The sequence below is a fragment of the Leptodactylus fuscus genome, chromosome 3, assembly GCF_031893055.1.
Source record: "Leptodactylus fuscus isolate aLepFus1 chromosome 3, aLepFus1.hap2, whole genome shotgun sequence".
NCBI lineage: Eukaryota > Metazoa > Chordata > Amphibia > Anura > Leptodactylidae > Leptodactylus > Leptodactylus fuscus.
In genome coordinates, this window is record NC_134267.1 from 64,483,144 (window position 1) to 64,498,279 (window position 15,136).

A 15,136-nucleotide genomic window follows, 5' to 3' on the forward strand; every position below is an offset into this window, starting at 1 on the left:
ATGTACCCATACAGCAGATTATGATCACATATGGGGTATTTCCGTGTTCCGGCTTCACGCACGCTCCCATTGAAGTGAATGTGATGTGTTTTTAAGCGCTCGCGTGTACGGGTCTAAATGAGCGGCGCTTACGCCGTGTGAAGGGGCCCTAAGACTGTGTTCACACGGAGTTTTTTGGACAGGAAACTGACTCAAATTTCTCCTCCAAAAAACGCCTGGAAAAATAAGTCTCCTGATTGATCTTTCTATGGACTCTGCACTAATAAGGTCCTTTCAGGCGTTATTCCCACAACGCAACATCCATCACATTGCCAATTTGACAACACATAGATTTCAAAGTGTCTGTTCACATGACTATTTTGTGGGTTTTTTGCCTGACTTCTTAACAGCAGTGAAAAACCTGACATGCTCTAGCTTTGTCCATTTTCACAGTCCCAAAAGAAATCAATGGACTCCTTTTTAACAGATGTAAAACGGATTGAGTTGGGTCAAAAAAGAAAGACTAATAAAATTCTTCCTTTTTTTTTTATTTGCTAGCGGTTAATAACTCAATCAAAACTTAATCAAAAGTTTACTCCAGTTTTTGACAGGGACAGACAGCGAAGAGGAATTTGATGCAGAAGCCCACCTCAAATGCAATTCTCTTTCCACCGTGTGAATTTACCCTAATTCCCCATTCTATCGGTGTGAACCCCCCAGTGCTGACAAGGCTCCACCTGTGTCTACCAGTTGTTGATCTCCTTATAATCCCCATAAGGCTAAGGCCCCATGTTGCAGAAATGCAGCTTTTTTTAGTTGCAGATTTTGTTGCGGTTTTTTGAGCCATAGCTAGGAGTGGATTGAGCAGAAGGGAGTAGTATAAGGGCTAGTTCACACAGGGACAAGGAGGCGGATTTTGACAGCGAATTTCGCCTCAAAATCCGCCCCCATAGAATGGTGGTCCATGGAGACCGCTCGCTTTCTTTTTTCTGCTAGCAGTTTTTCGCCACTAGTAGAAAAAAGAAGCGACATGACCTTTCTTCAGGCATTTTCTGCCTGAAGAAAGCAATAGAAATGAATGGGAGGCGAGAAACGCATTGATTTTTTTTGCCCCTTTTTTTTGCAGCCATTCACTTTAGGGGAGGGGAAAACTGCCTGGCGTTTTTTGAAGCGGTTTTTACCAAAAAACGCTCCAGCCCAAAATAAGCCACACGTAATTTAGCCCTAAGAGCTTCCTATATAGTCCCCATTCCTTTTGTAGCCATTCTTGGCTATGGCTATAAAAAAACGCAGCAAAATCTGCAACAACAAAAAAATCTGCTTTTCCGCAACATGTGACCTTAGCCTAACACTTGTCAGTGAGTTTCCTCAGACACGGCGAATGCTTGGTACAACTAGAACCAGACTCGTTCTGGCCCAGTTTCTCCCGTGCGCAGCCCGCCAGCTCCCTATACACAGCCCCACGTACACATAGTTTACGCCGCAGCCTCTTCACACTTCCGCCCTGTAGGCCCAGCACAGGACTGAGAGGAAATTGCAGAGCGATGTCACGTGAGCGCCGGGGAGCACGTGACTCGTCCATCCTCTACTACCTAGCTAGCAGGACAGCTCCATAGACACGACCCGTTGGGGGGCAGGCAGCCGGGGACACGTAAGTTGCGGCTGTTTCCTGCTTGTTCTTCACTTGAGCCGCTCAGAGATGCGGCTGAACTGAAGGATAACCGTAAAGCGCGCTGCTGGGAGTTTAGGCGGTACAGACCGGTGACAGCACTGCGCTCTACCGCCAAAAGCGCTCCAGTGAGAGGCGTGCGGCGTGTGACGGCTGCTTCCCCTGACTTTGTTTCCACCTCTTGTAGAAATAATGTGGATATCTGGAACCCATGTCGAACATCTATGAAGAAAGGCAAACAATGATTGCAGCAGGGGATTTGCAGGAGTTTGTTCCTTTTGGCCGTGATCACAGCAAGCAGCACCCCAATGCCCTGAACCTCCAGCTCCGGCAGCTGCAGCCAGCCTCTGAGCTCTGGTCCTCTGATGGGGCTGCCGGCTTAGTGGGATCCCTGCGGGAAGTAACCATCCATGAGAAGCACAAGGTACATGACTGTCACAGGCAGATCCCCAACAAGGTGAAAGGCTCTGCAGCACCCAATAACTGCCCCGGGGTGCGAGTGAATGAAAGTAACCCTGCAGACTATTGCTCCATCTGTCTATGAATAGTCTGTCAGGATAAGCCTGTATTCACATCTGCACTGGAGTCTCCATTGGGGACTGCATGGAGGACTTTTTTTTCCCTCCGCTTTCAGCTTTGAATCAGAGGACCCCCATGTATTCAGTGGGGTCTCCCAGTGTTCGTATGTAACCACTGTCGTAGCGTCCGGCTCTCTGTCATTCAGTTTCAGTGATGGAGCCGAATAACAAAGAGCCCAGTGTGAACGTAGCATTACTCTGCAGACTACACTGCTTTACTGTGAGGAAGAAAGCAGAGCTGATGTGATAACATTAGGGGTAGGTTCACACAAGACAAGGGCGACGGTCATTAAATGACAGATGCAGACAGAGCCGACTCCATCAATTATCCATCTGCAATGTACATAACATGATGGACGCTTTCTGATGTTGGAAAAGGTGCCTATAAAAGTAAACAAACATAGTGGAAGACAGTATCTGTATTTAAAGGGATCCTATCATACAGACCCCCTTTTCTTTCCTATCACGTCGGAATAGCCTTAAGAAAGACTATTCGTCTCCTACCTTTAGATGTCTTCTCCGCGCCGCCGTTCTGTAGGAATCCCGGTTCTTATCGGTGTGCAAATGAGTTATTTCGCAGCACTGGGGGCGGGCACCAGCGATCAAACAGCACTGGGGGCGTCCCCAATGCTGCGAGAACTCTCTCCAGTGCCGCCTCCATCTTCTTCAGGACGTCCTCTTCACGCCTCTTCTTCCGGCAGTAGCTTGTAACTTCTAGGTCTTGGGCCAAGCAGACTGTGCATGCCCACAGGCCACGAGAAAATGGCCGCTTGCACAGTATTGTAAGCGGCCATTTTCTTGTGGCCTGTGGGCATGCGCAGTCTGCTCTGCCTGAGGCCTAGAAGTTACAAGCTACCGCCGGAAGAAGAGGCGTGAAGAGGATGTCCTGAAGAAGATGGAGGCGGCACTGGAGAGAGTTCTCTCGCAGCATTGGGGACGCCCCTAATGCTACGAAAGAACTCATTTGCATACCGACAAGAACCAGGATTCCTACAGAACGGCAGCGCGGAGAAGACAATGAAAGGTAGTAGAATAGCCTTTCTTAAGGCTATTCCGACGTGTTACTCAGAAAAAAAAGGGGGTTGTATGATAGGATCCCTTTAATTCTTTTTTTTTACTTTAGCATCAGTGTGAATGGACACAGACGGAGGGGGGGCTCTGTATCCATTACTCTACTTTTTAATGTCCTTTGCTGTCACCCTATGACGACAGGGCAATGGACATTAAAGAGGATAAACTTTTTTTTTTTCTTTTAACATTAGAGCAGAGAAGGTAAAAAAAAACAAACAAAAAAAAAAACATACTCTCCTGTCCCTGTTTCTCCGCTGTCTCCCTGCCCAGTCCTGCTGCACTGTGATGTCCCAGGTCCTTTTCTTTAGGCTACTGAGGCCAATCAGTGGCCTGTGGAAAGTGACTGGGATGTCAAAGGTAGTGACGTCCCATATCCAGCGTGCAGTACGGACTACCGCTGGAAGAAAACACTGGAGCAGCAGGACTGGTTGACACTGGGACACCAAGGACAGGTGACTGTGTATCCTGGACAAGCCCTTTAATAATGGAAATTTAAATATATCCTAATTCAGAAAAACATAACATATTTAGTGAATACAATATTCAGCTCTGTGGAAACCTCTACTTTAGGCTACAAATATGCATGTATCAGTGTACAATCCATTTTTCTTTACAAATGGCACTCTGATCCATTAATTTCTTTGGCCTAAACCACACAACCATGATTGTTAAGGGTCCTTTTAGGGGCTATGAGCCTGGGCCAAAAAACTCAGGACAGGTCCTGTTTGTATTGCGGTCTGGACTCATTCAAGCCTTAGAAAGGACAGTCTGCCTACAGACACAGATACCATCTATGTGCCGTCTCTACTGTTTTTCATGCACCCGCATATGCAGAGATGTAAAGTTGGTAGGCCAAACCTTGAAGCCCAAATCCTCTATTTTTGACAGACCACCTGCTCCCTAACAAATGCCTGAAATCATTAAAAAACAAGTGATTAAATTATTATGGAAGTAAATATACAAATCATTATAAATTATCAATAATTTTCTAAAATAAAAATCTTTTTATTTGAAGTCAGAGTTGGTAATTTTTTTCAAAGTGGGCCCTGACTTGGTCTCCACAGGCCTGTGTATACGCCTTATATTACATACAATTTCTGGAGCAATGGTGTAGGAAATGGTAATAAGTAAATGGGCTGTTAGGCTCTGGAAACACAGTTCATTCTGTTGGCTCAGGTTTTCTGATTTTCCAGGATATGGTCTCATTCCATTCTTATCTTGAATACAGTTATGTTTACCAAGTCTTACAAGCCCAAGAAATTAATGTGGCCATGTCAGAGTTTGCTGCAGTGATTGGAGGCTACAGCACTTCTATACCTTGGACCTTCCCCAGTCAGTTTTTGGTTACCTATCCTAGTGATATTATATTGTCATCACTCATTATAGTGTGAAAACTCTCTGCTCTTTGCTCTGGTTATATTGGAGCGTCTCTTGTCCCGTCTTACTTCTTCTCTAGTGCACACACAGTTCATACAGATAGGGAAGTCATTGTGAATAGAAATTATGGGGGAGATTTATAATACAAGGCAATGAATTCCATGCCGACAACTTGTCTATTACCAGGAAACACTGTAAGGGGACGTTACACTGAGTACCATCATACCTTTATTTAGTCCATTATAGGCGCCATTTCCTTTATAGAAAAAAAAATGCAAGTATTGCCCCCATGGCACTTGAGCCTCATTTGCAAATTTTCTCATCACCCCATGATGCAATTGCAGGTTGCCAATATTTGCTATGGTATCTGGAGGCCTGTCACTAGTCTTCTATATATGGAAACCTCTGAGCCCCGGTTCACGGCTGCGCTTAGTTTTCTGTTCGAGTCTGCTTGGGGACCCCCCGAAACAGAAACCTAATCTGCATAAAAAAAGCGATCACCAAAGGAAAACCATGGACCCTATAGGCTATAATGGGATCTGTGTGGTTTCCGCACGAAAAATGCAGAGAGAAAAGTGCTGCTGATTTTTCTCTCTGCGTTTTTCATGCATAGAGGGGAACAGATTGGCCGAACACATGTGAACCGGGCCTTAGCCCAGTAATAGGCAGCCTGATCACTGTATAATACAGGGTTATAATGGCCTCAGGATACAGGAGTTTAAACATTGATACAGTGTTCTTTTCTGAAACCGTACACCCAATGCTTGGCTGGTTCCAAGAAATCACCATGGTCTTTTCAATGGTAAAATCCCTATATTAGAGAAGTTCATGCACTGATTGTGTAGTAGCACCTCTCCACAGTGTAGTGCAGTACTGCATGTTTTTTACTGCTCTTTGCCTGTATTAGCGCCTCCTTTGGAGACCAAGTGAGAGAGTGGCACGATATTTTTCACGTGCACCATCTATACCTTTCAGGACCCTGGAAAAGCTCTTGTCACTGTCATAGAAAGTGATCTATAGCTTCCAGTAGCTCTTTCTGACCTTTATGAGTAAGAATTTGCAATATTTATAGTAGTTATATGATGATTTTTCTTTTAACCTTCATTTTCTTCATGACATTTTGGGACCATTTACTAGTTTTTCGTAGTGTTTAAACAATGGTTTGAAGGTGCAATGCTTGTCCCAGAATCAATTAATATTATACCTTGAAGGGCTACTTTAGTCTGCAGTATAGAAGTATTGTAGTGTATTATTATTTTCAATGTTTACTTTGTGTTGGCTTTATGTTTTCTGTATAATCTATTCTTTTTGTGGTCTCTAGGAAAGTTGGCAGTTAAGGAAAGGTATTGGTGACCCTAGTGAAGATGTGGAGTATGATGAAGAACTTTATGTTGCTGGGAATATGGTCATTTGGAGCAAGGGAAGTAAAATTCACGCATCTGCAGTGTATAAAGCTTTCACAGTTGACAGCCCGGTTGTCCAGGTATGGTACCATGATATTATTTCTAAGGTCCGAGAGTGAACAGTGTGTATAACAAAATATCCTTTTCACAAATAAAAATATTGTAAACTTTGTACATTTTTTTTTTTTTTTTTTTTTTTTTTTGTGCCAAAATTGAAATCTGATCTGAAAAGAGGAAATCTCTTGATTCAGATGTCAGCTTTGGCAACAATAAAAATCCTTATGCCATGGGAGGAAAACTCATTACAACTGTAGTGGTCAAGACTGGGTATAAATAGTGTGAAAAGGCTATGGAATGGTGAATCTTTTTATTTTTACCATTAATCCTTGGTGTATTTTCTCAGAGACATTGGTGGCATATCACCAGAAGCAAAGATTAAGGGTCAAATCAGTGAAACGCTTTCAATGTGTCTCCTTAGAAAACCCTTTTCGAGTAATAAATGTTACTAAACAAGGAGAGACCCATCAGTGATACTAAGCTGAAGCTGCACGGAACATTTTTTCCTGAATCCGCACAGAAAACTAGCTGAAAATATTTTATTCTAAATTTAGGCAATGCTTTATGGTATGTTCACACAGAGGTTTTTGGAGTGGATTTTGAAGCGGAATCAGCCTCCAAAAAACGGCTCCCATTGACTTCAATGGGAGCTGCTCGCTTCTTTTTTCCACTAGCTAGTAGCGGAAAAAAGAATCGAGCTGCCCTATCTTGCCGCGGCTGACTCAGCCGCGGCACGAGGCTCCCTCTCAATTAGGCCCATTCTTCGGGCCTAATCCGGAGCATAATGCCACAACGTCACGACTAGCCACGCGGAAGTGTTCACGCAAATTCTGCCATGTGAACATACCCTTACAGTAAGAACTAGTTGAGTAGGATTGTCTTGAATAAGAGTATACTCGTCTTATAAGCAAATGGTGTGTAATGTGTGTGTTAAGGAATTATTTTTCTTTTTTGCAGGCTCTGTGGTGTGATTTTACTGTATTTGGCAATAAATCTGACAATGAAGAATGTAAGTTATAACACAAAACAGGGCTTGTATTTGGTAGAGAAATATTGATATGGTGTACATAAAGTATATTGCTCAAAGTAGCCTCCAGATCTCAGCCTAGGGGTCATTTCATTAATTTCACATAACCATGTTCTGGCCAGTTGATGTGGTCTATGTGTTGGCCACATTCCCTGTCTCGCTGTAGTCCATGTACATGGACTCCATAGCACCATCCTGCTTTTTGATTCTGTTCGCTTCCGAATTACTGGTGCTGTAATGTACAGTGTTTATATGATGTGGTGAGATCTGTACACTACGGCTGCAGTAATGCGGAAGCTATCAGCATCAGAAAACAGTACAATGCAGTGAGTTCTCTTCGTATGAGCCTCCGTCTGGATGGGAAATGTATCCGTGAATCGGATTGCTTAGCCTGGTCGTGATCATGTGAAGCAGCCTCTTACTGTTAATATTAGTCTGTTAATATTTGTTTCCAAGATTGCGCTCCGTGCCTTCTATGCAACATTTTTCTGCCTATAGAGGTATAATTGGGGAAAAAAATGATCGACAGTGCTCTTCTATATTTAAAACCTGTCCTGGTTAGATTCCCTTTTGCTTGAGGGGAAGGTCGGACTGAATGTAGAGTTGGGCTTTTCTGGACTGGATGGAGTTGGCATGGTTTCCGTTCAAGCTGTGTATCAGCCTGACTGGATTTTCTGATACAGAGACCAGGGCTGCACTTATATCAGAAGATTGTGAGAAGAAAGGTTGTGTTGTTCAATTATCTTCTGCTATGAGTGTAGCCATTGTCATTGTGTCAGAAATCCAAAGAATAGGTCATTAATATCACATTGTTGTGGGTTGACACCTGGGTCCCCCCCCCCCCACACACACACACAACATCTCTGTTGTGTGTGTAGTGGCTGCAGTAACCTGATTTGGTCACTGCACAGGGAACACAGCTGTCTGCTTCCTGCCCCATTCTCTGTTTTAGCTGCTGAGAACAGCTAATTAGTTGGGGGTATCAGGTGTTGGACTCCCACCAATCTTATATTGATAACATATGCTTTGTATGGGTCATCAAAATTTTTTTACCTGGAAAACCCTTTAAGCAGTAATGCTGCCCCCTCCCCTCTAGCAACTGGGAGCCTGTGCACGGTGAGTTCTACAAAGAACAGTGGTGGCGTTTTTTCCCGTAGTCCTACACCTAGGTTCAAGATGAGCTCCTGCATCCTACTAAGAGGATGCAATTAGCTATCAGGGCAGGTACCAAGACTTTTTTTTTGCCTTTGGCTTTGATAAAGTAGTTTGAAGAGCACAGAGCATAAAAGGATTGAACATTGCCTAATTTTATACAGCTCTCCCTTTGCATATGTCATGGTCAGTCATCTGTTATCTATTTCTGCTGTCTATTGCTGTTGATAGTGAAATATGAGCCATTGTTCTTTTGTCTCAGTCATGATATTCTGAATGGAAGGACAATATACTTAATGTATTCATTCTGCATATGGTATCACAAATTTTCATTGGAAACCACATGTAAAGTATCATTGTCAATGGATGAAACCTAGTTATGTATTGTAAAGCCTCTTACTACATATGAATCCCTGTAAAGTAAGCAGCAGATCTTCACACATGCCAGTGAGCTATGTCTTGCCTTCTGTCCAGAACCGATCACTCACCCAACCCTCACAGGGAGCTTAACAATTGGAAGCTTACAACCAATGAGGTATAACAGCCTATCATTGGAGAACCCCTTTAAGGCCAGCTGCACACAGGCTTTTACAGTATATCTGCTCTATTTTCCCTGATTGTACTCTGTGCAGAGACTCAGACTCACAGTATCATAGTTATTTCTGATGCTTAAGTCACTGGATCAGCGTGGAGCTACTTTCTCGCCATAAATACAGTAACAATAGTGGAATAGAAGTCCTGCATTGACTCTCAGCGTAACAGATGACTTTAATATTGTGATCCTGGTCTCCGAACAGAGTGCAGTCTGGGAATTACAGCTGATATATACATCGTATTTTTCGGACTATAATAGACTAAGTGGAGCTGGTCTAACAATTACAAGCAGTGCAGCATATGCTGGGTTATGTCAATGTCTGTTTTATTGTATTTTTCATAGGTGAAGATAAAGTAGAGAAATGTATATGTATTCTGCAAGGCTCCTGTATTAATGTGCACAACACAGAGGGGAAGGATTACATTGCACCTCTGCCTTTTCAGGTGAGGAAAATGTTTTGTTGAGAGAAGTTTTCCTTTGTGCAGTTTGAAAAAGTGGCTTGTGCTTTGTACGGACAGTAATGTGCTTTATTTACTACTTAGATATGATACGTTTAGTTAACTTTTATTGTTGGGTTTTGTTCTGTGTATATATACCCATTTCATATGGCGATTAGGGTTGAGCGATCGGGATCGGAAAAGATCGTATCCCGATCAGCATTCGAGTACATTTCACGATCGCGATCAGGTTCTGATCCCGCCTAAAAAAGACCGGGAATGGAATTCTAATCCCGATCACTCTACCTACTCTCACAGAAGCGCTGCCACTCCCTGTTGTTCTCGCTCCTCTTCTCTCTACTTCATATCCCCACAGAGTGCCGTGCGCGCCCCCGCCTCCAAGGCTAGTGTTACAGATGCTAGGAGAAGGTGGGGCTTGTGGCTTAGGAGAGTATGGGTGGGTACTGGGAGGGGAGACTTAAGTGATGCACTTACGTCTTACATCAGTACAAAACGTAAGTGATGCACTTACATCTTCCCTCTCTGTACCCGCCCACACTCTCCTAAGCCACAACAAACCCCACCTACTCCCAGCATCAGTAATACTAGCCTGGGTGGTGGAGGCGCTCTGCAGGCATGTGAAGTAGAGAGAAGAGGAGTGAGAACAACGGGCAGTGGCAGCGATTCTGTGCAGGTAAGTGAAGGGGACTAAGTAGCCGGGGAATTTTTTAATCACTACACAGCATGGAGTCCAAAAATTGAAGCTTTCAATTTTTGGACTCCACGCTGTGTAGTGAACAGGATCGTTTTTAAAATTAGATTTTCCATCATTAAAAAAAATCCCATTCACTTGCTTTAGGATCGGAATTGGGATTAAGTTCGGATGGAAATGATCGAAAATCGGATTTTCAAGATCGGCTCAACCCTAATGGCTATATATGACCTTGTTACATTCAGCTCCTTTTTAGTGGTGAATTTGACTAGCACACACCTCTTCCTTCTATACTAAAACTACTATGAATGATACCGATTTTACTTGAATTGGTTTGTTTTTGACATTTCACTCCTGTCATTGATACCTGCATTGCAGCCTGGGTTTTGGGTTTTTGTCGCAGTCTTGGTTTCCACGTTGGTTAGCCACGTTCAGAGGCTGTAACCAGAATGCATCCAGCTGCTCCATCTTCAGTTCTGAAAGCATGGGAGGACAGCAGAGGGGACATCTTTGGTGCTGCTGATTTAGAGCAACGGAAGGCAGAAATAGGAAGGTTTCCACACTGATTTTGTTGCGGAAAACAAATTAAAATCCACATGCAAATATGTAGTAAGTGCTTATTTTTAAGCTGTTATATAACTAATTTTTTTTTTTTTATATATATCTCTCAGGTTGCTAATGTTTGGCCCACAAAATATGGCTTATTGTTTGAGCGCAACAGCTACTCTCATGAAGTTCCACAAAGTCCACCAAGGTATTGCTGATTTTTTTTGCCTAAACTTATCATATGCTCTGAGTCTTCCATTCAGATGATACGCACAGTAGAACGTCCTGCTCTTGATCACAGAGTGGGGCCCAAACTTTTATGATGTCCATATACATCCTATTAATATTATAAATGTGAAAGTTTGTGAGTTTGGATGTTTGTGGCTTTGTGTGTTCGGATGTTTGTTAGTCAATCACGCAAAACCCGCTTGACCGATTTGGCTGAAATTTTCCACAAACATAGTTAATACACCCCATTGCGCAATAGGCTACTTTTCGTCACAATAGCGCACATACGTTTTTCCCAGGACCCCCACAAACCCCAAACTCACATCACTATCTCTGCAATCTCACACACTTTGGACCCCGATTTGGCTGAAATTTTCCACAAACATAGTCCCTACACTCGATTGCGCAATAGGCTACTTTTCGTCACAATAGCGCACATACGTTTTTCCCAGGACCCTTTGGATGTTCGGATCTTTGGCGGTCAATCACGCAAAAACCGCTCCACCGATTTGGCTGAAATTTTCCACAAACATAGTCCCTACACTCGATTGCGCAATAGGCTACTTTTCGTCACAATAGCGCACATACGTTTTTCCCAGGACCCTTTGGATGTTCGGATCTTTGGCGGTCAATCACGCAAAAACCGCTCCACCGATTTGGCTGAAATTTTCCACAAACATAGTCACTACACTCGATTGCTCAATAGGCTACTTTTTGTCACAATAGCGCACATACGTTTTTCCCAGGACCCCCACAAAACCCAAACTCACATCACTATCTCTGCAATCTCACACACTTTGGACCATAGCAAGCCACAAAATTCATATTACCCCCTACAGCAGAGGTCAGCAACCCCTGGCACACGTGCCAAGAGTGGCACTCCTGCCATATTTCACTGGCATGCCAGCAGCACAGGACCTGCAAGAGTTAAATAAAGTCTCTGCTACAGCTGAGGCATAAGGACACTCCCCTTTGAGAGGGGTGCAGGAAACCCAGGGGGTGGAGCTTAGTCGCTCAGGTCTCTGCCCGCTATAGTGATAGCTCCTGCCGAAGCTGCAAGCAAACTGAAAGTAAGAAACACACAGCTCCCTTCCTTTACTTCCTATTCTCATTAATGTCCGGCATTTGGGGTTATTAGTTTAGTGTTAGTAACTCCATGTACCTCACATTAATAGGAATAAACCCCATCATGTCCCTCATATTAACCCCTGTGTGCCCCATATAAAGGTTATTAATATGTGAGACATATGGAGGTACTAATAAAAGACCTCAGTAATGAAGATACTTAATTATTACCTCCAAGTCTCTCACATATCAGTAACAAGAGATGAGCGAGTACTGCTGGGATCAGCCGATCTGAACAGCACACTCCATAGAAATGAATGGATGCACCTGGTACTTCTGCTTGGACGTAGCCAGCGCGCTTAACCCCCCGCGTGCCGGCTACGTCCATTCATTTCTATGCGAGCGTGCTGTTCGGATCGGCTGATCCCAACAGTACTCGCTCATCTCTATCAGTAACTCTTAAACTGGGGTTAATGTGAGGGACATGATTGGGTTAATTGCTATTAATAAGAGGCGCATGGAGTTACTAAACTGTCATGCACAGGGCCAGACTTTATGTTGCTTACTCAAGAGTATCCTGTGCCCAAAACTTACATGTACTGGCGGAAAATAACAAATCATACAATGTCGTATATCGAAGTATATTAACCTGAAATACCTCTGTCCCAAAGTCACTATGTACAGTTTATACCAACACCGTATAGCGGCTGAAATACAAATTACATTCAACACAAAAGTCTCATGTGCTCTCGGAATTACAGCAACAACAAGATACACAGTTACATTTTATATCCCATCCCTTATACACAGTACGAAAACCTTATCCGTGCCTGTATATACCCACTTCTACAATCACCGCAGACAAAGTCGCGGGTACCAGCTAGTAATGCATATATGTACTGGAGTTGTCATAGTTAGACAACCCTTATTATGTGATAAAACATTTTTAATTGTTTATAACTTTTTTTTATTTTAGGGAACCTTTGCCAACTATGTTTAGCATGTTGCATCCATTAGATGAAATCACTCCTCTAGTCTGCAGATCAGGAGGTGAGTTGTGCTTCTTGACTGCTGGTTACACACTCATGTCTTTGGACCAATATAGCGTGGATTATTTATTTTACATTCTGTTTATTTCCGTGTAAATAAAACCTTGACTCTAACTGTAGGTATATTCGGCAGCACTCGAGTGCAGTATGTTTCCGATCATACTTTGAGAATTTTGAGAATTGTTTTCACCAATACTGACCCTTCCATAGTGATGACGTATGATACTGTGCAGGGATCACATACCGTATGGGCCCTAAGGAAAGTGAAAACTGAGGTAAGAAATCTAAAAGACTAAAATTGTAGATAGTAGGAATATATACTTGCTTAATTCAGGGCTTCCACCTATAAGTGTTGGGGTTTTCTGACATCTGAAAAAATTAGTAAAAGAAGGAAATGCCATAAAATAAAATAAAAATAAAAAAAAGCCTATATTCAGCTGATAAATCCCATGTAGCAGCCTTGGTGGCGATGCTGGCAAGTAGTACATAAAACTGCTGAGTCCAGTCATTGACTACAATGGCCACATGGATATTACTGGCACTGCAAAAGTAACCAGAAACCACTGGGGTCCACTGTAGTGGCTAGGGAATTCATCAAATTAGTAGGTTTTTTTTTTGTCCAATTTTATGCCATTACCTCTCTCTATTCTTATTGATTGTGAGGTTTACAATGTCTGTTAGTGCTTTGAAAATTATTAAAATTTTTGGCTGAAAATCATGGAGAACAAATGTACAAAATGCATTTTTAACTTAAAAAGTTGATCTGTAAAGTGTGTGTGTGTGTGTGTGTGTGTGTGTGTGTATGTATGTATACATATATATAATATATTTGGTGTATATATAGAATTAATGTTCATGAAAAATAAAGTATCTAATCTGTTACTGGTCCTGAGTTGCAAACTAATGTTGCTTTGCTGAATTGCAATCAGAACTCAGAGCTGAAATCTCCAAGCTTCAAGTAATTTCTTACTTGGTTAAGTGTCTGCCTTGTTCATTTGTAAACAGGACAAAGTATTGTTTATACCCCAAATATACAGGAAATTAATGTAGGAAAATCTAATTGTTCTCTGCATTATAGGAGCTCTACCATATTTTATACACTTCTCAAGAACACCAAGAAGAAAAAAAAAAAAACGTAATCGAGAAAATATCAGATGTCACTAAAATCTGCAAATGATCAAATTTTAAAGCACCTACGGTAGTTCCAATCTGTGGCAGGTCTATGGGCATAAAAACCAGATTAAAAGCAAAGGTTTTTTTTAGCCACTTGAAACCTCAAAAATCAGATGGCGTTAGGAATAGAGATGAGCGAACACTATTCGAAACAGCCATTTCGAATAGCACGCTCCCATAGAAATGAATGGACGTAGCCGGCACGCAGGGGGTTAAGCGACCGGGTGTCGGCCGCTTCCATTCATTTCTATGAGAGTGTGCTGATCGAAACGGCTGTTTCGAACAGTGTTCGCTCATCTCTAGTTAGTAGGACTGTGCGATGCCTCCAGTTTGTTGAAGTTCTAGTTATCACCACGTGTTACAAACTGAAAGGGACAGAATCCTCGAACTAGGAGACCTTGATTTATCACTTCGGCCAAGGTGTCTGCACTGTTAAGCGTTTTGTGTCATTGCTTGGGAGAACTACAACAGGCTGGAATGATAGCAAGAGGTGTGCAGAGGTGAACTTCTTTACAGATGGATTGTTTCATTGGAAGAATGATGCGCAGTGATCCATAATGTACTGGAAGTGAATTTTGATGACATGTCAAGCCTAGGGCAGCAAAAGGTGTTGCACGACTTTGCGCAATGAGCCAGTCATTCAGCCATAGGTTATGTTGACTTTATGCCATTGCTGTTAAGGGCTATCATAATGAACAGCAAGGCGGATTTTATCTCTGACGCAATGACAGCTGGAGATTGGCCTGGAGAACATGTGGGCAATACCATGAAGACAAGGGAACATCACACCAGTGGTATTCCTGAGGTGATGGGGTGACATATTGCAATTTATAGGATGATACCAGGCCTAAACCTTCTACTGTGACCTAGGGGGCAACACGATGACCCAGTGGTTAGCACTGCAGCCTTGCAGCACTGAAGTCCTGGGTTCGAATCCCGCCAGCAACAACATCTGCAAGGAGTTTGTATGTTCTCCCCGTGTTTGCGTGGATTTCCTTCCCATTCTACAAAGACATAC

The 15,136-nt window shown here is 42.8% G+C and overlaps 1 protein-coding gene across 1 annotated transcript in view; it reads left to right on the forward strand.

The window, feature by feature from the left end:
- Window positions 1–1,550: 1,550 nt before the first annotated feature.
- The window catches only part of ANAPC1 (anaphase promoting complex subunit 1), a 78,257-nt gene continuing 64,671 nt past the window's right edge, over window positions 1,551–15,136 (forward strand). The window contains exons 1-8 of the mRNA XM_075267679.1: window positions 1,551–1,630; window positions 1,836–2,072; window positions 5,996–6,157; window positions 7,092–7,143; window positions 9,251–9,351; window positions 10,729–10,811; window positions 12,873–12,946; window positions 13,066–13,220. Of these exons, the coding sequence (XP_075123780.1) occupies window positions 1,860–2,072; window positions 5,996–6,157; window positions 7,092–7,143; window positions 9,251–9,351; window positions 10,729–10,811; window positions 12,873–12,946; window positions 13,066–13,220 (840 nt within the window). The 5' untranslated portion in view covers window positions 1,551–1,630; window positions 1,836–1,859. The remainder of the gene's footprint in view (window positions 1,631–1,835; window positions 2,073–5,995; window positions 6,158–7,091; window positions 7,144–9,250; window positions 9,352–10,728; window positions 10,812–12,872; window positions 12,947–13,065; window positions 13,221–15,136) is intronic.